Here is a 21881-nt window from a genome sequence, read left to right as displayed (position 1 = left end):
GATTAGTATGCTAGCTGCAACCATTTACATCCAGTCTTTGTGCTAAGCTAGGCTAGCGGTGGGTGCGTCAAACAGACTCATAGCACGCACGGAGATGAAAAAGGTATGTATGGATTTATCTAACTCTGGGGGATAAGTTGAATAGGATAAAGTCCCAAAAAGTCGGAGTGTTCCTTTAACTAATTATTAGCTCCTTTCTTTTTTTTTCAATCCAGAGCTGGGTAATAAAATTGACAGAATTCTAATCTTTACAGCAACTGTGTGGTGTATGAAAGTAATGTAAGACAAAGGCTGTATCATCAACTGTTTATTTTTTTACTTAACATTTTTCAACATATTTTTCCAATTAAGGATTACATAACAGTTGCCACTTGGCAGATAAGTATAGCCTACCAGATCTAGCAATGCATACCTGTAATTTATTTCCAAACAACTAAATCCGAACAGTTTGGTAAGCTGGGTCAGGTGTTTATATGCATTGGAACAAAACTCTACAGTAAGGTGAATCTCTAGGACTGAGAAGAACAGAGTACCTCTGTATATCAACATGCTGTAGAATCAGCAAAATAATGGCACAACAGTTGTTAAATCATGTCCACCTGCTGGCTAATGTTGTTATGACATCTTGGATGCAACATCACTGTTTTTCCGCCGGGTTGACAACTTTTCCAAAGAAGAGGATGTTGTCATTTTTTTTGTCAGTGATGAAGATCATGAATGGACGATCAAACCTCAAAGTCTGCATTGGGCTGTAAGACGTTGGTCTCATTGAAACTGTTGTCACAGCTGCTGCGGTGGTTCCCTCCTCATCTATATCCAGAGTGGCTTTATGCAAAGCCTGAAAGTAATTCAAAGTGAGCTATCTTTAAAAATTGCAGTATTTTTTATAGTATATATAAACAATATCTTCTGTTCATTTTAAATAATAATTTAGAAAGTGATTTGAGACTTTACCTTTGAAATGAAGATCCTTTCCTCAGAAATTCCTGAAAAGTTGGCTTTATCTGTAAACATATCAGCCATTCCCATGCCTTTCAAAATGTCATTCAGGGAATATGATGTTTTCAGAGACAGCTTGGGTACATAGATGTCAACTTTTCTGAAGGATAAAAAACACAAAAAAACAATGATTGTCCGGTCCACGGAGAGAGATTGAAAAGCATTTGAACATCTAAAAGCTTTTATAAATCAGTTAGGATAATCTTAATTATGATTTACAGTAAAACGTTTTGACAATCAACCTTTTTTGGACAGCTCTTCTCCACTTTTCAATGTGTTGTCTAGAGATGGCCATCTCCAGATCTTTGATGGTTCTTTTGTCAATATCTGGTACAGCCAGAAACATGGAGTAAGAGTCGTTGTAGTCAAGACAGAGGACTTTAGAAGTGAGTTCAGCATCATAATAAACTCTGAGAGATTTGTATTGGTGCATCATTTGTACTGGAACGGTGGTCTCAGCATCCACATGAAACCTAACCTTGCGGGTCGTGCTTGGGTTAAATGGCATGTCCCATTTTCCTTGGGAAGAAAGATTGGAATTATTTAAAGGGATCTGAGACAATGACATCACCAGAACTACAACAGTATGGCCATTTTATTGTGTGTCTGTGCGTGCTTACCCTTGAAATATATGTACGTGAGAAGGAACATTAAAGTATCAGGTTCCAGATAATCAACAGCTTGTTTAATTTTCCCATGCGTCTTTTCCTTCACATACATGTTAATTTTATCTAATGTTTCGTTGACGCTGAAATCCACAGTGAAGCCTTCAGAGTGGTAAAACTTCTTCATCTTCTCCAAAAAGTCAGGAAGGGCCTTAAATGTATCGCCTACATAAAGTGCAGTGCCGACGTCAATGTCCACCCCTGTCCTCTGGTCCATTTCTTCCAGGAGACTGTGGAACATCTGGTGCATTTCTTCAGTGCTGAAGTCCGAGCTATTATGGCCAATGCCACCAAGAAGCTGCTGTTTGGTCTCACCACCGGCTCCCAAAGACAGTTCAGAAAGGACCATGGACACACTAAATGGAGAGAAGAAGATATTCTTGGACTGATACTCAGGCATTTCTACAAGCCTCTTGTACAGGTGAAAAGCAAAATCATTGTTCATCTTTATCAACAATGGGAGTTTATCACTGGCAGTAGGTTGAGGTAAAGTCTCTTGATGTCCATGGACGACTGGGTGAACAATTGCAAAAGCACAAATCCACAAATATACAATGTTGCTTTCCATGATTCCGTTTCAAGTTGAGCCAATAGATCAATTTAGGTCCTGAGGAAACAGCAGTTTTACAAGATTATGGTAACAGAGATGCTGGAAATACCCCAAACATTAATAAATGAGTGTTAAACTAAAGACATTGTCCTTATTAGTAGACAATGTCAACTTTATACATCCATTTCACATCCTATAAAATTGTGTGAACACAAATTTCCCACCTGTCCGGGCTGCCGCCGTATCTTTCCCCAAACTGGCCATTAAGTACGATCAGAAAACCAACCTTTAATCTGTTTACTTTTTTGTATTTGTAGAAAATGCTCCAATTATTAACTACAAAGAGTAAACAGTAGTCGACAGAAGCTTTATTAACTAAAGTAGACCACATGGCAGTGGTCCCAATGAAGCAACTGCTATTTTTAATTTGTCGTAAACAGGGATGCAAACTTTAAAGTGATGACATCAAACAAGATAATCACTCTCCGTTAATCTAACCAGTGTTAGCTGTAATGCATTACTAAGTAATTAAATACTGTAATTTCATTACAGTTCCTTCTGATGTAAATACTGTATAAACTATAGAACCATTTATAGAACAACTTCCCCAACACTGCTTCTAACACAGTTCTTATAATGTATCTTATGTCTTCAATAAATGCTCACAACCCCTGTACGGATTTCTTATGCAAGAAGCAGAGTACAGAGTGCAAAAACAAATGATAAAGATGAGTCCATATTGATCTTCTGACTGTTGAAATTCCCAAATATCCCTTCGTAGAAGACAAAAAGAACAACCAATGGGACAACCATCCCACCTTCAGTCGCAGCAAGATCTTTTAATTGAAAATATGTGTTACATGACCAAAGAGAAGATAAACAAGTAACAACACAATCAACTATGCCACCATACAGACAGTCTTACAATAAAAGCTCTCAAATATCCACAAATTCAAAGTTTATGATTTGTTGTTGTTGCTGCACAAGGAGATGCTTTAAAATGTACATTGTAAAATGATTTCACAATCAGAATCAAATAAGAATTTATAATTTCTTATACATTTTACAATACGGCTCTGTAAGTTGAAGGACATTAACTAATTAATTAGTTAATGCATTCGGTACAATTATTTTACAGCATTTATCAATCATTGTTATGTTATCAATTCCTAAATATTTTATTGGTCATTACTGAATAATTAGTTCACAATGCATTATGAACTAACAGTATAAACATACACCAATTTGTATATTTAAAATATAAATAGAAATTAGTATTAACCAGAATTAATAAATGCAGTATTGTCCACTGTTCACAATTGCATTAACTAAAGTATACAACATTACAGTAAAGTGTTATGGAAGTTTCTATATTTATACTAGAACTTGTCTGTAGTTTTAAATAAAATACAAAGCATTTCTCGAATGTCTTTGAAACAAATAAAACATAACGAAGCTTAAAACAAACATGTAAAATCACATTCAAACACCATAGGAAAAATACAATAAAGAGATTTAAAAAATAGTGCAATCAAAGAAATACATTTACAAGCCAAAGAATTTATAAATTCACCTGGACATGTAAATGTTTTACAGATACAAACATGATAGCCAATAAACAGTAATAACAGGCCACTGCTTTGAGTCACAGAGACTAAGATTGGTTTATTTCCTCTTTTTCTACTCTTCTTCCTTTTCAACATTATGCTTTTTAGGCACCTGAAGACAAAAATGTAATTTATAACAGGTCAAATAGTATTTGTAGAATCAAATATCTGATAACATCATCTAATATGTCCTGCATGCAGGTCTTCACGTTCCTGTAACAATTTACATACGTACCTTTGGTGTCTCCGTGTTTTTCTCACTCGTTCGACCTTCCAGTCTTCCTCTGTCATAGGAAACATACAAACGTTTTAGTTTCAATGTAACTTTTCAAAAACAATTATTGTCATCATATGTGTGCATACATGGCAATTATTTCTGTAAAATATCTAAGCATACCCCGAAGCGGTTGTAGAACGGGGCTTGAGGCTGTCGTTGAGATGCGTGTTTGCATCCACGGCTTTGAGCCTTTGGTTTCTGCTCTTCACCTGCTGCTCAACATTTGTGTTCTTAGAGTAACTGTAAGCTGAGGGCGGCCATTGGTCCAAACCTGATGTGCCTCTCTGTCGCCCCTGAGCCGCCTGTTGCAGGAGCTCCTCACCTGGCTCAGCTGCAGTAAGATATAAAGGGATAAATGAATACATACTGATTTCAAGCACATGTATCTTTTGAAATTGAAAACAATTACAAAGTCTATATTGGTGGCTCACCTTGATGTCTCACCCTCCTCTGCTTCTCAGGAGATCTCCTCTCCTGGGACTCTTTGACGGTCTGGGCTGGTTTTCGTGGAGAAACTCCGTCGACTGAATAAGCTGTCATGGGGCGGAAGTCACACTTGTCCTGTACAGTATAATAAAATCACACGGTATCAACAAAAACTAAATGGTGGGCCTCTAGCAGAAACAAATCACGATTGATGCAATACTAACTGGATAGAAACAAGTGAAATTGTGTGTATACAAATGTATTCCAATTTACCATACATTTGCGAGCCAAATTTACACATTTTTATAAAATACACTTCTAAACGGTTTTTGCTTTGCATGCGCTGTGAAGTTAGAACTGTGCTATGTAATATAATAAGATTCCCATTCAAATGAAATTGAATTAAATATTAAATAGTATTCTTTTGTTTGTAGGCATCTATCATAACATTTATGAAACTGCTCTCTTTACGAAACAATGTAAATATGTTTTCTCAGACAGAGAATAACTGGAGTACTTTATTTTATGCACATTTTTAAAACAATTTGGTGATTACATTCATAATTAGAACGTTTAAATATGCAATAACTGACCTGAATTACAAGTATAAAACAGAAAAAGCTTTTTCTTACTGTAAGTGAATTTAATGTGGTGAATAAAATTGTGATTTTGACTAAACATTATATACAAAAAATCTTTAAAAACCCTCCTATTTTTGTTTCTAAAACCGTTAAACTATATGTGCAACAACAATTTCCTACAATTATGCCAGTTCTTAAAAGTCTTATTAAAGATTCCCCACTCGTGTACGTACATTTCTTCTTATTCTATAATTTATATGAATTACTTATTGTTGCTCTTCAGCTTCTTTATCTCTACATTTTGTTTTTGTAAGGCCTGTAATGTTCTGGAAAAATACAAACAGGTTGTCATACCTGATGGTGAAAGAGCACATTCTCTTCCAAAGTAACGCCACAAAACTCACAAGGAATGAGCACGTCGCCCTCAACTGGGCTGGGGGAGGAACTGTAGGAGAGCGGAGAAACTGAGAGGGGCAGGGTGGGCGGACTGGGCGTGCGTGGAGGAACGACATGACCAGCCCCTTGAGTGATGATGTCTTCATATTGAAGAGAAGGAGCTTGTTTACTGAAGGAAGCGATAGCAGAGGCCGGGCTGCAGCCGGTCTAGAAGACAAAAACAGAATATTGACTTTGTGCTGGCCACTAAAGGCAAAAATAGAAAACAAGCAACTCAAATAACACACCCCTCCTCTATAGCCTCAGAAAGAGGAGAAGAGTATGATCAGGGCTGAAATTCGAGGAGGTTCCCATGGAAACTAAACACCACATCGTGAAACAATAGAGACCTGGCAAGAAGGAATTGAGTGGGAGATTCAACATCAGTGCTGACATTACAATAGGCTGCCATGGAAAACATGGCTTAAGTTGTACTCTGTCAGCGTACACATGTAAAGGCACTCAAAAGAGGTGTCTCTAGAGAGGCTCCAAGTACCACTGTGGCTGATGCAACTTCACACTTGCCAGCTCTATCAAGACATAACAGGCTTGGCTTAAATATCAAGCCAAAGAGGGGGTGTAACATGATGGGATGATTGAGGCCTGATCACTTACCTGGTGTAAGATAAGGTCTTCCTCTGGAAAGAGCTCTTCACAGAACTCGCAAGGCAGCATGATGTTTAAGGAGGGGCTGCGGGCCGGGGCCAGGTTGGTTTTAGGGGGAGCTGCAGTGCAGTTGTTGTTAGTGCTGGAGGAGAGCTGGGAAGTGAGATTGCTATGGGCCGGTGTCCTTCCCAGGTTACGGTCCCACACATCAGTCCACACGCCCTCCTGACGGGGGTCCTCCAAGTCTCCTTCACTCTGCAGGCTGAGGGCCAGCATGTAGTCCAGACTGGAGGACTCGTAGTCTGGCAGTTGTCCCAGAGACCACAGCAGGCTGTTGTTGTTGTTCCCATGCTGCTCTGCTTCCTGATCCAGCACTGAGGAAATGAGCAGAGTGGAAGGTTAGTTTTTTTCCCAGCATCCTGTTAATACCCGATGAAAACTCCCTTCGTATTATATACAACATGTTTAAAACCCTTTATGTTTATTGTAGGGTTGAGGGTTGAACTGATATTACAATTCTGCCTGATACAATAAGCCAGATATTTGTTATATATTTGCCAATATACAAATTCCACACCATTACATTTTACATTTATGTAGTACACATTTTATTAAGTTCATGCATTCCCTGAGAGTCGAACCCATGATCTTACTATCGCTAGCGCCATGCTCAACTGTTTGAGCTACAGGATTTTGTCTTAATTAATTATGAAATAAATACTAAAAATCGAAACCTATCATTTTAAATGCTGCAAGTGAATTTAGGCATAACAACATAACGTACAGTATATAAACATTTTTTTTTGCCAGTTAACAGTGATAACTAAATTATTAGTGTTTTTAAAGATTAAGTTTAAAGGGATAGTTTAGCCAAAAATCACAATGCTTTCATTAATTACTCACTCGCTCTCATGTTGTTCCAAACCCATAAGACTTTCGTTCATCTTTGGAACACAAATGAAGATCTTTTTGATAAAATTGAAGAGCTTTCACTCCCTCCATTGACAGCTATGCAACTACCACTTTGACGCTTTAAAATGTTCATAAAGAGATCGTAAAATTAATCCATATGAATTGAGTGGCTTAGTCCACATTTTCTGAACATACACAATCGTTTGATAAACAGATTGAATTTAGGCTTTTATTCACACATCAGTTGTGGTAAACGGAAGCTCAAGCATGTTAGTTTGACGTGCGAGAACCAATGAGGTTAATTCTCGTGTTGCGCAGCACATTTGAGCTTCCGCAAGAACCAATGAGGTTTGTTCTCACGCGCAAAGCAAGTTTGGTTGAGCTTCTGTTTATGTCCACTGATCAATGTTTAAATGTGAATAAAAGCCTAAATTAAATCTGTCCACCATATAAAGCAATCAAGTCAATGCGGTAGTTGCGTAGCTATCTATGGAGAGTACACAAAGCTCTCAGATTTCATCCAAAAGTTCTACTTTTGTGTTCTGAAGATGAACAAAAGTCTTACGGGTTTGAAACGACATGAGGGTGAGTAATTAATCACAGAATTTTCATTTTTGGGTGAAATAACCCTTGAAGTGAACATTATAGTAAATTATTAAATTATATAATACTATAAATATTAAATGATTCCTTCTATGATCCACCTCAGCTCCTAGAATATCAGAATAAACAGTTTAAATTGCTGTTTAAATGCATTTATGCCACCTCAGAGCAGAATTACACAGTTTGTGTAAAGACACCTAATTGACACTTCATAAAGTCCTTTGCAGTGTAAATGTGGCATAAATGTTAAAATAAAGAAATAGGCCTAGAGCATTCACAAATAAATATCCAATATTAACAGATTTGATCAATTAAAAATAGTCTATTATCTGCAGATAATAGTTATGGTACCGATATATCATGCACCACTAGATTATTGTACTGTAAAAAAAAAAAATGGAAATAAGGACAGGACTAAAACAGCCAGACTGATACGTACAATAAGCAAATTCACTGTTCCTTGTTTCTGTGTTTCTCCTGGTTCCTCCCCTAATTGTTCCTCTGGAGCTGTTATGCAGCCTGTCCTCCAAGGGTCGTGGTGGACCCCTGCGGTCTGCGGCCCCCGTGTTGTTATTATTATGGCTCCTCTCCTGGGCCCTCAACAGGTTATGGATGGAGTGTGCCTCAAACCATGCTCCAGGAGACTGGGACCCTGCCCTACTGCTGTGCCTCTCCTGAGGGGGAGTCAGACTTCCGCACAGGGCTGGATGGATGTGTTGCTCTCTCAGCATAACGTTACACTTGCAGACAGGGCAGGGCTCAGTGCGGGTCCCACAGTACTCCTCATGCTCTTTAGCCTGATAGGAAGCCAGCTCCAGATCACAGAACTGGCACGGGACCAGTCGATGACTGCATTCTGATCTCTGAGGGGCAGGAAGTAGTCATCAATGAAAACCGCAATATGCAAGCAGCATAACTGTTTATCTTGCACAACATTACCTGATGGGTCTCCAGGAACCTTTTCTCTATCTTTAATCCACATTTGCACTGTTCCTGTGAAAAGAGTTTTAGATTTAATCAAACTTATATTTAGCAGCCTGGAGAGAAGGAAAAGGATTAAATCATGCAATATACATAATATGGGCTGTATTTCATTTTATGCTATTTAAAACAAGGCTGTGAGGACAGACATACAGTCCATCCAATACTGCATAAAACTGAAATTGCAATCGTCCTTTGTGCTCTATTCTAGTAAAAAAAGGTATCTCGAACAAAAATCTCATGTAAGTGACATGTTTCAGGAGACAAGGGATTATTGTCCCACTTTTACACCAGTGTATGTCTTCAAAGAAGAGATGTATGTGTGAGGGGGAGGTTTAAGTAATATTTTTTATTAAAGACTATGTGGGCACATCATTTTTTTTATTTTATATTGATGTGCATCAATAAATAATTTATATTAAACACTGCAATATTCTAAAACTAAATAATATTGATTAAATTCAAAGAATATTTTGATTTCATAGGGACTCTACTTCACCAAAGTGTTTTTTTGTAACAAACTATGAAAGTGAATGGTATACATTGCTGTTTGGATCCCATTGACTTTCATTGTACGAACAAACAAAACAGTTTGAAGATTCTTCAAGATATATATATATATTTTTTTTTTATGAAAGGAGGCAATACAGGTTTGAAATGACATGAGGGTGAGTAGTACACTGAAAAGTAAACTTTTTCAACCCATGTGAGTTTTTTTGTCGACTGGATTTTTAGTGGAAAGTTACTCAACCCTGAACCCATTAAACATACTGCACTTACCCTTCAAAGTCTTTTTTTTTTTATTCAGGTCTACAGATACGATTATTACCAAATAATACAGTCAATTAATCATACATCATGGCTGGATCATACCTCTGCGTGATCCATCTCTTTGTGCTGCACAAGCTCAGCATGCGGAAAAGGCTCCTGGCACACCTCGCAGAGAGCAATATTCCGCCGACAGTGAATCTCATGTGTTGTAAAGTTGGCTTCTGGAATGTCATGCTTGCTAAAGACAGATAACATATCATGGTTAGTTGGTTGGCAGGGCACACTGTATAGGTTCAAAGTAGTGATCTATAAACACCATAATATAAACGCATGTATCTGTAAAAATCATAGCATGAGTTGTTTTTTTATGAAAGCGTGTCTTAATTCCTCAGTAGTCATAATAATCAGAAGAGAGGACACCGACTGCAGTACAGTCAGAAGGGTTGTTGGGAGGGACTGGGAACACACCTACAGTAAGTGAAAGGAAAAATCTGTCTAATAAAACGCAACTACAAAACAATATTCTCTATTCAAAGGGAAGGGTTATCCCAAAATAAAAACTGGGTCTTCATTTACTTCCAAACATGACTGTCTTTCTTCCGCATAACACTAAAGATAATGTTAGGCAGAATGACAGAAACAGTAACCATTCGCATTCATTTGCATGGGAAAAGATGAAATGAAAGTGAATGGTGACTGAGACTGTCATTCCGCCCAAAATCCCCTTTTGTGCTGTACGGAAAAAAAGCATGTGGGTAAGTAAATGACGACAAAATTTCATTTTATTTATTGTCTTACCAATTACTGCAGAACTGGGTATTTTCCTCGGCCATTGTCTGTGTGAAGGAACAGAAAGCTCATTAAGCGCGTACATGAAGACTGTTTTACGCTAACGTTACATCTTCGTTCAGTGAGTGTTAACATTGAACAGACTGTATTATATTTCTCTATCCTTACCAACAGACAAGTAACTGCTAGAATTAGACATAACGTATAAGTTACTAACATTACTTGCCTTATCTTTCGCTGAAGCTTGTAAACTGCAGTTTGGGTATAGAGGTAAACTATATTCGCTAGTAACGTTACTTTTCGTCCTTGTTCTCGGTCCTAGAACGAGTAACGTTATGTTTCATAGTAATTATTCAAGGATATGAAGTGTTCTGTCCACACATCCGAATAGGCACAAGGGTGTTTGCTGCTTTAACGTCTAGTTTAATCTAACGTTAAATGTCTGGGCTGCCATCTCGAAGAGAGTGTCCATTGCTGGTGATCAGCTATAATGCTCACTATAGTAACGTTACTGTGTCATGAGCCTCGAGTGTCGAGTCATTGAACTCTAAATCTACATACACAGAAACAAGTAATAAACTAGTAACGTTAACGTTATTGCTCTGAGGTAGATATCTGTCAACTACAGCAATGATCAGTTTAGCTTTCGTTTCTTGACACAGTATCAACAAGAGGCTGTGGTATCCGTGAAAACAGCAACGCTCGCTGACAGATGGTGACGGAGATATTATTATTACGATTTTCAAAATAAAAGACGAAAAAGCGCGTCAAACCTAATAACGATTAACAAGCAAATAACGATAAATAAACAATGAGGGAAAGTATCTCTATTGAAAATTATGATTAATCTATGTTTGAAGGTTTATTTAGTCTGTTCTATTTTTTTCTTAAAAGTGAAAAAGCAGAAAGAACTGAAACCAGCAGAGATGTAACGTTATGTATTTTCTTTGGTGTTAATAAACCGTGTAGGCAATTATAGCGTTTAGTTAATTATTGTTTCATTAAATAAGAAAGAATGCATCGTTAAGAAAAGTCAATACGTTTTTTAAAAGCAATTTATTATAGGAATTATAGGACATTTTATCAGTCGCTATTATCTCTAAAATTCGAATTGTTTTTTAATTATATTATATATATTTTTGAATATGCATCCTACGATGTAAAGGACTGCCCACCATGCTGCCCACACATATGGCAATGATGAAGTGGTAAAAGACTTTTATTCTATATTTTTAAGTACAATGAAGTTTCCAGCTTCACGTATTTAGTCAGAGCCCCCTAGTGGACGCCACCATCCATGATCAGCTGGAGAGAGCACGACGCCTACCGTTAACGTTACTCATAAATATAATATAAATAATAACAATAAATTATGATTATACTTATAAATGCACACGGCAAGAACGCTGAATGCATTTGATACAATGTTTCACGGCACTGCAGGAGATTTTATAATGTTCGTTGGACCATAATATGGTAGGAGTAACGTTACATATGTGATTTTAAAACGTAACAGCATTTATTGTTGTTCTGAAAATAATTAGCACTATAGATCCCAATATCATTAATGCACCGTGCAACTATAAAACTTTATTAAGATGGCCTTATTTTATAAAGACTTAACTTACATGTAAACATTAAACAATGTGTGTATTTAGATGTTTTTAACACATATTAAGTTAATATTTTATGTGATACAATGAAAAGTAATGTGTTTACAACCCCTTTCAGTGAAATGTGTAGAAAGATCCGTGTCTCTTCTCCGGAGCCTGGTCACATGCGCGCTCGGGAATAATGGCTGCACAGGAACCCTCACCACCATCTTCATTAGAAGGCAACAAACCTGGCTTCCCCAAGAAAATACTCGCCAACAAGCTGGAGGACAAGCATCTGTGCAATATCTGTCTGAAAATCCTTAGGAGACCTTTTCAGGCGCAGTGCGGACACCGTTTCTGTTCATATTGTTTTACTAAAGCAGTGAGGTAAGCGTCATCATTCAATCCAGATGGCCCATCTGACACGACACTACAAAAGATGAACACGACCTGTCAGGCCTCCCGGGCCATTTTTATGGTATATTTTACGAGTATACAAATAGTAAACGTTACTTCATATCGGGGAACATAAATAAATGCAGGCTGTCAGGTTGTGTTCGGCTTCTTGTTTCGCTGGGCGAGCTGTAAACTACAATAGACAGACTGTTGCAGCTATTGTCAAAATCAACTCCTATTATACCTGTATATGGCTTTTGTATTTATCAGCGATTTCTTTGCGCTTGTGTGTATGAAACATTTGATTTTTCATCGCAGCTCCGGACCACAGAAATGCAGTGCCTGCATAAAAGAAGACATATTTGAAGAACCAACATCAATTTTGAAACAGGGCTGTGTAAGTATTTGCTTTATTACTCGGTAAGAATTAAATTATAGAAAATGTAAAGGTATATATATTATTGGTGCTTATTACCCTTTCAAAAAGAAACTATAAATTATAATAAAAAATACCATATTGTAGTTTCCACCAAAATGCCACAGCTGCTAAATTATTGTTACTACTGTAAAACCACAATAAATCTTTGTCATTTTGTATTATTCTGACTTCTTTGTGACCGTGGTGGCTAATACAGAGTTGTTTGAAAATATGGGGAAAATCCAGTTTATATTTTTACTAGTAGCACATAGGCCTATAGTGTAGTAGTCTGATTATATGCATTGGAGACTAAAGGCCTGTTCATAGTACCAAGGACGATGACTTAAGAGTTTTAATAATAATTTTTGGAGAATAGAGAAGTCCAAACCACACAAAATAACAATATCATGATTTTTTTTCCCAGCTGATGAATGATAAAAACATTGACAGCTAATCAGAAAGTTCTTCAGCTTTTAAAGAGGCAGATGGCTTAACTGCAGTGTAATAATATTCTTATTGTAATGGTTATTTTTTTATAGTAATCGTTCTTGGTGTGAACGGAACTTTACCCCTTTTTCACTGCTAGTATTGATAAGCACACAAGTTAAAAGGAGATCTCACTTTCAATATGTGCAATTTCTTTTAGGCTTTTCCTGATAATGCTGCTAAGAGAGAAGTTGAAGCTCTTGAAGCTGTTTGCATCAATGAGGAATGCTGCTGGACAGGCACCATCAAAGAATATGAGGTACTGTGTGTTCCTTCACTGCTTAAAAACAGGTTAAACCAGTCTTTCCAAGCTGGTGGTTAGATGCTTGACCAGCTTAAAAAGGTGCTCCACCCATAGGCGTAATTTGCGGGTGGGACGTGTCCCCACCAGTGATGCGCGGGTCAATGTATAAACAACCCGCACCGACCCGCTTCCTGACCCGCATTTTTAAAAAATAGCTTGTAAATGCTCATCGTAGCGTCATTGGGCCATATACGTAGGAACTAGGGGTGCGGGTGCAGCATTTTTCTGAATGCTGTATGATATTGCCTAGTGTTATGTAATAAAGGCTTGATTTATTCATTTATTTCGTTTCATTTTCTTAACAATTAAGATGCTGCATGTTTATCCAGTCTAATCGAAGTGTGCGTCTCTCCCCCGACTTTCCCAACAAAAATCCCGCCCCCTCTCAGAAAATACATAAAACTGACATTACTGAGCTATATGCGTTTAAAAGTAGCCTATTAAAATTGCACAATGGCATTGCTCAGTTCAACGTGTTGGGAAATCGGGCATTTTGTCCCGCGTCAGCTTTTATTCAAAAGTTAATAACGCGCTCAACATTCAAAAGGTAAATAAGGATTTCCCACTTGCATCTCTGCCTGCAGACTGAGCTTGTGCGTCATCTTCACGCCAGTTATTCAGACAATAAAGCGTAGGCCTATGTATTTCATAGAAAATTGTGTCTAGTACTATATAAATTACAAAGATTTAATTGGCATCTTTATTTCAAACGACCTGACCGACCGCGACCCGAATATCATTAAAAATATTTTTGGATGACTCGTAACCGCGGGTGACCGCAGGCATCACCCGCGCATCACTGGTCCCCACCAGGGTCGATATTGTCCCCACCACTTTTTAAAACATCTCGCGGCACGAATGTACAGATACAAATAAACAAAACATCTCCAATTTACTAGCAGAGCATTCATTTCATTCGTTTGTTAAATAAGAGACGATCTAGCGCTGAAATGTGTTGTTTTTTTAAATCAAGTGATCAAAGTGCTCGTTGCCGCTGCGATCAGTGGCGCGGATACAGTTTTCCCTTGTGGCTCGCACACACGCGGAACAAATCGGACGCGCGCTTCAATCCGTTGCGGAGACTCTCAACACAAACGTGTCCCTGCTTTGATATACAACCTCTGATCAACATATTCGATTTTGATGAGAAAAAAAGACTATATGAGAAAAAAAAAACCTAGACAAGTGCGGATTAGAACCCAGAACTTCTGACACGCTTGGTGAAAGTTCTTCCACAGAATAGTGGAAAAAGCATTAGACATATGACCCACTAATAGTGGGTCATATCATGTCTAATGCTTTTTGAAAACTTAAGGCTTTCTTCTTCATAAAACGAGTCTGACATCATCACATTTTTGTATACTTTTTTATTTATTTACATTGGTAAGCTACAGGGCATCGTCTTTCAAAACATGACAGGCTCGAAAGAGGGAAAAAAATGAATGCATCATTGTACCCAGCACTTCTGAAAATGCACTTCCGAAAATGCACTTCTCTGTTCCCAGCACATTTCAAACCAAACTGACGCCCATGGCTCCACCAACAATCCTACTTTACCAGGCCAATGCAAATGTTGAGAATCCTTAAAGATTCCTCTGATCCTAGGTCAAATCTGAAGTCTTTGATCGCTAGTTTGACATGTTCGGGAACAGCCGAATAATGACCATCACAGTCATATTTTACCTCCAACGAAATTCAGTGTGGCAGTGTGCCATCTCTTGACAACCGTCAAATCAAAAACTAATTGGTGCGCAGAACCTGATGACACAAATAGTGAGACAACAACAAATCACCACTTCAAGACAGTTTTTTGTTTTGTAGCCACCATTTCTATCCAACATGTAAATGCAGCTCACGTCACTGAACGTGTCACAGATTGATGATGTAAATCTCCAGACGAGTCTTCTTGCATTTTTAACACGTCTTGACTGCCGTACAGTCTGACATGAATGACAACTGAGATCCTACAGTGAGACATGGCTTATAGGGATGATGTTTGTACAGTCTGTCAAGCTACAGTCGTAAATGACCATTATAAATCGTACAGTGTGCACCCGGCTTAAGACCAGCAAACCATCACAGGTGGTTGTTCTTTTTTCAACAAGGTTGTATTGCATTTCACATGCACTGAGTAAAAAAAAAATTATTTCACCATCTGAACGGCTCTTCATCTCTCAAAGGCAAACCATGAAGGAAAGTGTGACTTCAGGATCCTTCCCTGTCCATCTTGCAAAGAGCTTCTGAGAGCCAATGAAGTCGAACGTCACAATGAGAGAGAATGCCCAGAAAGGACTCTTAATTGTAAATACTGCAAGGAGCCTTTTCATTTTAAAAACATTAAGGTAAGACTTTTTCTTATTTACATTAAAAAGTATAATCACAGAGCTATTTTTCTCAACCTGATATTTGTCACTGCCCTTTTTGCTAAGGTTGATCTCTTGAAAAAACTTGGTGTAAAAAACATTAGTAAAGCAAAAATATTAAACTGAATAATTTCTATACAATTATATATATATATATATAAAAAAGTGTGCCAACTGTCCTACTACCATAACATTGATGGTTGAAAATAATTAATCAAGTATGAAAATAATCCAATATTCATTCATATGGCTTTCATTTAATTTAAAGCAGAGTTTGGGATATTTTGTGACTATTAAAGAACATGTTTTTTTAGGCTCATGATGAGATATGCCCTAAATACCCCATGATTTGTGAAGGTTGTGCCAAGAAAAAAATTCCAAGAGAGAAAGTAAGTAAATAGTATTTAGGCTGTTTACATACTGTTGTGTCGACTAGAACAAAGGTCTTTTGTATTAAGTTTATGTGGTTAAGTGATGTTTTTTTAATACGGAGACATAAATACTTTTTTTTACTGTTATTTTCCCTATACAGTATGTGGACCACATTAAACTGTGCACCAAATTCAGAACACCTTGCAGATTTCATGTTGTAGGCTGTGATATGACGGTAGGTAAACCCCCTTTTCATGCATCCATCAGACATATTCATTTCGTTCCATTAATGTTTTTTTGATTTCCTGTAGGTGGAAAAGGAGAAGATCCACGACCATGAGCAAGCCTGTTCCTATGAGCACTTAAACCTTTTACTGCACTTCATCATGGGCATCAAGGTGAACTTGGAGAGTCTGCAGCCTCAGAGTTTGGAGCTGGCCGGCCATAAGATCCACGAGCTGCATCAGTCTCTGCGGGAGCTGGAGCTGAAGATGGGCCAGCTGAGTGGAGCAGTGGCTCCCGTGCAGGGGGCCTGTGCACCGCTTCCTCCACTGCCGGCTCCAACGCTGGGTACGTCTTTCACCCCCCTCCCTACTGCCGTCGGGGCAGCCTTGGAGCTGCAGATACACAGCGAGAAGACCAAAGTGGTGGAGCTCAGCCGCCGCTGTCAGGAGCTGGAGCTGAAGGTGAGCACCTTTGAGAACATCGTCTGTGTGCTTAACCGTGAGATGGAGCGCTCCGCTACCACCATGGAGGCCTATAACCGCCAACACCGGCTTGACCAGGACAAGATTGAGATACTCAACAACAAGGTAAACTGTTTGTCTGATGTGAAGTAGATTTTTATTTTATTTTTTATAGCCATATTCTTTTCTTCAATACTATATTTTTGTGCAGGTACGGCAGTTGGAGAGGACGGTAGGCCTTAGGGATCTCTCCATCGTGGAGATGGAGGCAAAGATGAGGGAGATGTCCGCTGCCACCTATGATGGCGTCTTTGTATGGAAGATCTCCGACTTCTCGAAGAAGAGACAGGATGCTGTAGCTGGACGGGCGCCTGCTATGTTCTCACCTGGTAGTTTTATTTTGTATATTTTTCTTCACGGTTTCATAATTATCAAGAATATTGTGAGGGATTTCCGCTCAAAGAGCTTTGATATGAACATCGTGACATATGGTGTCTCACTCCAAGGCTCCCTGTTGTGTTTTACAGCATTTTATACAAGCAAATATGGCTATAAGATGTGTTTGCGCATCTATCTGAATGGGGACGGGACGGGACGTGGTACTCACTTGTCTCTGTTCTTCGTGGTGATGAGGGGACACAGTGATGCCTTGCTCAAGTGGCCTTTCAATCAGAAGGTCAGTCTGATCAGCTTATAACATTGTGTGTCTGACCATTTTTATTTCCTGAAATCCTGACAGACTTTTATTGATATTTAAGTAAATGAAGTGCTGCTTCTTTTTTTGTACTATTAATTTAGTTATTATTATAACATGCATTAAAAAAATGCAATTTGTGGTATGACTCCTCAAAAACGTAATCACTTTCCTGAATTAATAATTCATGATATTTGTGTAAAAAAAAAAAAAAAAAAACTTTTTACATAAAAAAAAATTATTACGATGTTAAAGGGATAGTTCAACCAAAAATGAACATTCTATGATCATTTACTCTAAACCTGTATGCATTTCTTTCTTCTGCTGAGTACAAAAGAAGATATTTTGAAGAATATCTGTAACCAAACAGTTGATGGGACCCATTGACTTTCATAGTACTTTTTTCTACTTCTCCATATTATGAAAGTCAATGGGGCTCATCTTTTTGGTTACCCATATTCTTCAAAATATATTCTTTTGTATTCAGCAGAGCAAAATAAATAAATTAATACAGGTTTTGAACTACTGGTGGGTGAGTAAATGATGACACAATTTTCATTTTCAACTATCCTGGTGAAAATGTACTACCCATCTAAAAGTTTTTCTTCTGTTTTAGAAAGAAGTCTCTAATGCTTATATAACGGCATTTAATTAATAATGCAGTAAAAACAGCAATTCTATTTGAATATATTTTCAAATGTAATTTATTCCTATGATGGCAAAGCACACTTTTCAGCAGCATTATTCCAGTCTCCAGTGTCACATGACACTTCTGAAATCATTCTATTAAAAACAATGAGCGGTTGTGTAAATGTGTGCTTTTCACTTGATGGTTACCACCACATGACATTTTTACAGTCATTAAATTTGTTTTATGCCATTTTGAAGATTTATTTTCTTAGAAAAAAATGGTATAAACGTTTTACGGAACCAACATGAATACAACCAAGTACATTTCTAAGAACTTGGCACAAACTAGATTAAGGCATTATTTCCTTTTCTTTGTTGTGGACAGTATATCATTCACCGTCATATAATGTGTGAACGTGGCCATTTTTCATCCCTTTGTTTTTTTTTTCTTCCTACTGTTTCTTTCACTGAATCATGAATGACTGGCTTCAGTTTTGCATCTATCCATATCTGTCTAAAGGCCTTTTTGGTTTATCCAACACCTTGGTCCTTAGGTCACCCTCATGTTGCTGGATCAGAACAACAGGGAGCACATCATTGATGCCTTCCGCCCAGACATTTCCTCTTCCTCCTTCCAGAGGCCTGTGAGTGACATGAACATTGCCAGCGGCTGCCCTCTCTTCTGCCCTCTCTCCAAACTAGACTCCAAGAACTCCTACATCCGAGATGACACTATCTTCATCAAGGCCATTGTTGACCTCACAGGCCTTTAAGGCGTCTGATGTCCCTGCTCCGCCATGCTCTTTTCTCCAGCCTGTAGTGGTTCTCGTGCAGTACTTTTTTTCCTGAGGCATGTTCCCTCAGTCTGAGCTCCTTGCCGTGCTCGGCTGAGCCCAAAGAGACTACGGTGCCCAGTGCAATACTGCGCTGGGCGTGAATGATGCCACTCTGCATTATGTACCAAAATTGTTCCCAGAGTTTGTGCAGTTCTACTGTAAAATAGTTGCCCTTTGGGAACCTCTCACTCTCTCGTAGTGGGATCGCTGTCAGCTGTGATTGTAACGTAACTACTTGCCTGTGCCATAGATGTGGCACCTTGCCTTTTTATAGAGATTGAGAAGACTTTCTCCACAAGACAGACATCATTTAATTTCCAAGTGCTGAGCTTGTGTCGCGCTCCCTATTTGGGTGCTTTTTCCTTTCCTTAGTGTTTGAGCTACTTGTAAGTGAATGTTTCATGCGTAGACAGACATGGAGTCACACTAACGAATGATGTCGATGCGTTTGTTTTGCAACTGCATAGTTAACTAGCTTCATACTCTGAGTATACGCATCGACAGTCTTCTGACATTCCCTTTTAGCATTGTGTGCCTCAAATGTTTCTCGTTTTCATTGGTTCTTTGTAGTGGTGGACATTGCTTGAATTTCCAAAGTCCAAAGCGCAGAATTTGGGTTTTGATAACCTGCTTGTGAGTTGAGGAGTGTGTCTGTGTGTGTGTGTGTGTGAAGGTGTGACCTGTTTTTTGGCCTTCGTTTCCATTTTCGGTGTTCTTTGATGTATTAGTTTGCATGTTGGATCTGTGGAAGATACATTCAAGTTAGCAGCAGGGCAGGTTTACACCCTGAGCCTGAGAAGTGAAGGCAGTTTCATTGTAAAATCGCTGTTGAAGACTAAATCACGCTGGTGTTATAATCATCCAGTTTTCCTTTGGACCTCAAATGCCTCATCAGCCGACATGGTTATACACAAATAAAAGGTGCAGCCTTTAGCCTAAAGGTAGTGCAAGTAGGACAGATACTCTTATGTGCTTTATTGTGACGTGGAAAGGCTGATGTTTGTTAGCATTTTGGTGTTTTCCTGTGTTTTTGGGTGTTCTGTTGATATTGTGTTGCTTTGGGCAAACATGGATGCCATTAAAACTATATGACTTGCTTCTGACCATGTCGATCAGTATAAACCAAGCAGGTGTTTGAGAACTCGTAGTCAGTGATTCCTGTCGTCTTTATCCTAAAAAGACTGTGGGGTTTGCATTCTGTAAATGTGCTAGAAAATGAGGAATGTGATTTGTAATGCCATTTTAAAATAGCCTTAGTCCTTAATAGACAGACAGTTCAGTGCATTTTGTCCATGAGATTTGTTTCTTTTGGTTTATTTGCAACCAGAGAAGGAATTACTAAACATATACAATGCATAACTCCTACATAAGGGCTTTTAGTATACAGTATGTCTTCCATGTGAGCTTTTTGGTCTGCTTTTTAAAGATGCCTTTATGCTAACAAAGCACCTGGACCCAGCCTATTTTCAAACCAGTTCCCACAGATATCAAAACCTCTCTGTGCATGAGATGTTTTGATAGAGAAGAAAAAAAACATATTGTAAATTATTGGTTTACTTTGTAGACCAACATTTTAGTTGTATTGCTTTACCTTTTTATCTGTTGATTGAGATGCAGTATATGACAGTTATAAATGTGAGTGTGGTATATTGTTTAAGTATAAATAGATAAACTATACAGTGTACACAGTTTTACGACTGGTGTAGCTGTGGATATAACAAATATGAATCATAAATATATATATTATAGATTTATATAGATAATAAATGTACTATTTCCTGTTGGGATGGTTTCAAAATGTGTTTGGGCTCATTTGTGGCTTTGGTAAGTTCTCCTTCACTTTGGCAGCATCCTCTGAGGGTGTGAGTTTTGAAAGATCTTCCGGTTTTTCCTCTCTCGCTCTCTCTCTCTCTCCCACTCTCTCTTTCTCTCTCTCTCCCACTCTCTCTCTCTCTCTCTCTCTCTTAAGAACCTGACATGAATAAATCTCACCGCCGTAGATTTCCCAGCTTGCTTTTTGCCCCAATGAGATTTCAAAGTACTTGTGTGAATAGTTCTGCAGGTGTGATGTGCCTCTGTAGCATAACTGCTTCTATACAAATGTTCTCTATACATAGCTTTAGGTAACATTGCATGTGGCCAGGGTGTTGTATTGTAAATCATATTAATAATATTCTTTGCGATTTGTGCAAAACAAACATATTATTTTGAGTTGCTGTCACATGATTTAATAGTAGTAGTGCACACATTTTAGGTTGTGCAATTATACAAGTGTCCTTCCTGTTCTTGAGTGTGAAACCTACCGTTTGCATTCACTCGACCTGGGCTCATATTCATACGCTGAAGTGGTGAATAGGAAATGCTTGACCTTACGTGGGTAAGGCTCCCCCTCCCCCCTTTATCTGTAAGAAATAACATGTTAACTGACTCTGACTTTTTTTGGATAAGCATACACTACACTAGAAATGTGCTATTTTTTAAGTTTTTGCATACCGTTGAGATTAAAACTCACATAAATAATAATTTATGGAATCCAGGACTGATTTTTTTTTTTCAGCTGACTTAAGATTTGTATACTTTTTATTTCCGAGGTTGCATTTCATAGAGGTTGCTTTAATAATCAAACTTTCTACGTAACTTTGTATGCCTTTCTCATGGTGTCTCAGTGCCACTGATCTTCCTGATTCTGTTTCACAGAGCTAGAGACGTTACTGTGAAGGCACTGTGGGTTTCTTCTGCAAATTGTGGTAGTTGATGTGCCAAGGAAGGAACCTCTGTGTGATTCATTCTGTGTTTATGGTTTAATCCTCAGTGATATCTAAAATAAAGTCTTTTCTGTTCTCTTCTTTCTCCACTCTTGTATGGTCATAAGTTCTGTTTTGTATCACACATGACCACA

At 38.2% G+C, this 21881-nt stretch overlaps 3 protein-coding genes across 6 annotated transcripts; 1 reads left to right on the top strand and 2 right to left on the bottom strand.

Moving 5' to 3' along the window:
* Window positions 1-294: 294 nt before the first annotated feature.
* LOC306996185 (corticosteroid-binding globulin-like) lies at window positions 295-2500 on the bottom strand. 2 transcript variants are annotated; one of them, XM_079608429.1, is made up of 5 exons: window positions 2439-2500; window positions 1620-2271; window positions 1242-1518; window positions 955-1099; window positions 295-838 (listed from the first exon to the last, which is right to left on the bottom strand). In XM_079608429.1, exons 2-5 carry the CDS (start codon window positions 2230-2232, stop codon window positions 638-640), a joined length of 1236 nt encoding a protein of 411 aa, XP_079464555.1. In that variant the 5' UTR covers window positions 2233-2271; window positions 2439-2500; the 3' UTR covers window positions 295-637. The 2 variants fall into 2 exon arrangements, with proteins under 2 accessions (XP_079464555.1, XP_079464556.1); XM_079608430.1 differs by lacking the exon at window positions 2439-2500 and having other exon boundaries at window positions 1242-1326; window positions 1620-2355.
* Window positions 2501-2970: 470 nt separating this feature from the next.
* Window positions 2971-10909, bottom strand: trafd1 (TRAF-type zinc finger domain containing 1). The gene is made up of 11 exons (XM_079608428.1): window positions 10429-10909; window positions 10212-10249; window positions 9516-9651; window positions 8601-8654; window positions 8101-8524; window positions 6156-6520; window positions 5460-5708; window positions 4530-4659; window positions 4219-4429; window positions 4057-4105; window positions 2971-3933 (listed from the first exon to the last, which is right to left on the bottom strand). The coding sequence occupies exons 2-11, from the start codon at window positions 10244-10246 to the stop codon at window positions 3895-3897; spliced, it is 1692 nt and encodes a 563-aa protein (XP_079464554.1). The 5' UTR covers window positions 10247-10249; window positions 10429-10909; the 3' UTR covers window positions 2971-3894.
* Window positions 10091-20127, top strand: traf2a (Tnf receptor-associated factor 2a). 3 transcript variants are annotated; one of them, XM_079608427.1, is made up of 11 exons: window positions 10091-10168; window positions 11934-12184; window positions 12512-12590; window positions 13258-13356; window positions 15582-15743; window positions 16079-16153; window positions 16297-16371; window positions 16448-16948; window positions 17034-17211; window positions 17350-17498; window positions 18701-20127. In XM_079608427.1, the coding sequence occupies exons 2-11, from the start codon at window positions 11997-11999 to the stop codon at window positions 18917-18919; spliced, it is 1725 nt and encodes a 574-aa protein (XP_079464553.1). In that variant the 5' UTR covers window positions 10091-10168; window positions 11934-11996; the 3' UTR covers window positions 18920-20127. The 3 variants fall into 3 exon arrangements, with proteins under 3 accessions (XP_079464553.1, XP_079464551.1, XP_079464552.1); XM_079608425.1 differs by lacking the exon at window positions 10091-10168 and adding an exon at window positions 11473-11678; XM_079608426.1 differs by lacking the exon at window positions 10091-10168 and having other exon boundaries at window positions 11851-12184.
* Window positions 20128-21881: the final 1754 nt, after the last annotated feature.

The sequence above is a fragment of the Phoxinus phoxinus genome, assembly GCF_949152265.1.
Source record: "Phoxinus phoxinus genome assembly, chromosome: 3".
Taxonomy (NCBI): domain Eukaryota; kingdom Metazoa; phylum Chordata; class Actinopteri; order Cypriniformes; family Leuciscidae; genus Phoxinus; species Phoxinus phoxinus.
This window is presented reverse-complemented; position numbering and strand designations above follow the sequence as displayed.

What these genes read in the sequence shown, in the direction of transcription:
- LOC306996185 (XM_079608429.1), bottom strand. Translation starts at nt 2,232, where the DNA reads ATGGAAAGCAACATTGTATATTTGTGGATTTGTGCTTTTGCAATTGTT. An exon ending in CACGTACATATATTTCAAGG is followed by an intron (nt 1,519 to 1,619) that starts GTAAGCACGCAC and finishes TTTCTTCCCAAG; the next exon opens with GAAAATGGGACATGCCATTT. An exon ending in AAAGGATCTTCATTTCAAAG is followed by an intron (nt 839 to 954) that starts GTAAAGTCTCAA and finishes AATTACTTTCAG; the next exon opens with GCTTTGCATAAAGCCACTCT.
- traf2a (XM_079608427.1), top strand. Translation starts at nt 11,997, where the DNA reads ATGGCTGCACAGGAACCCTCACCACCATCTTCATTAGAAGGCAACAAA. An exon ending in AAAAAATTCCAAGAGAGAAA is followed by an intron (nt 16,154 to 16,296) that starts GTAAGTAAATAG and finishes TTCCCTATACAG; the next exon opens with TATGTGGACCACATTAAACT. An exon ending in GCCTGCTATGTTCTCACCTG is followed by an intron (nt 17,212 to 17,349) that starts GTAGTTTTATTT and finishes TGTGTTTTACAG; the next exon opens with CATTTTATACAAGCAAATAT.
- trafd1 (XM_079608428.1), bottom strand. Translation starts at nt 10,246, where the DNA reads ATGGCCGAGGAAAATACCCAGTTCTGCAGTAATTG. An exon ending in AAGAGATGGATCACGCAGAG is followed by an intron (nt 8,655 to 9,515) that starts GTATGATCCAGC and finishes CTCTTTTCACAG; the next exon opens with GAACAGTGCAAATGTGGATT. An exon ending in AAAACACGGAGACACCAAAG is followed by an intron (nt 3,934 to 4,056) that starts GTACGTATGTAA and finishes TTTTGTCTTCAG; the next exon opens with GTGCCTAAAAAGCATAATGT.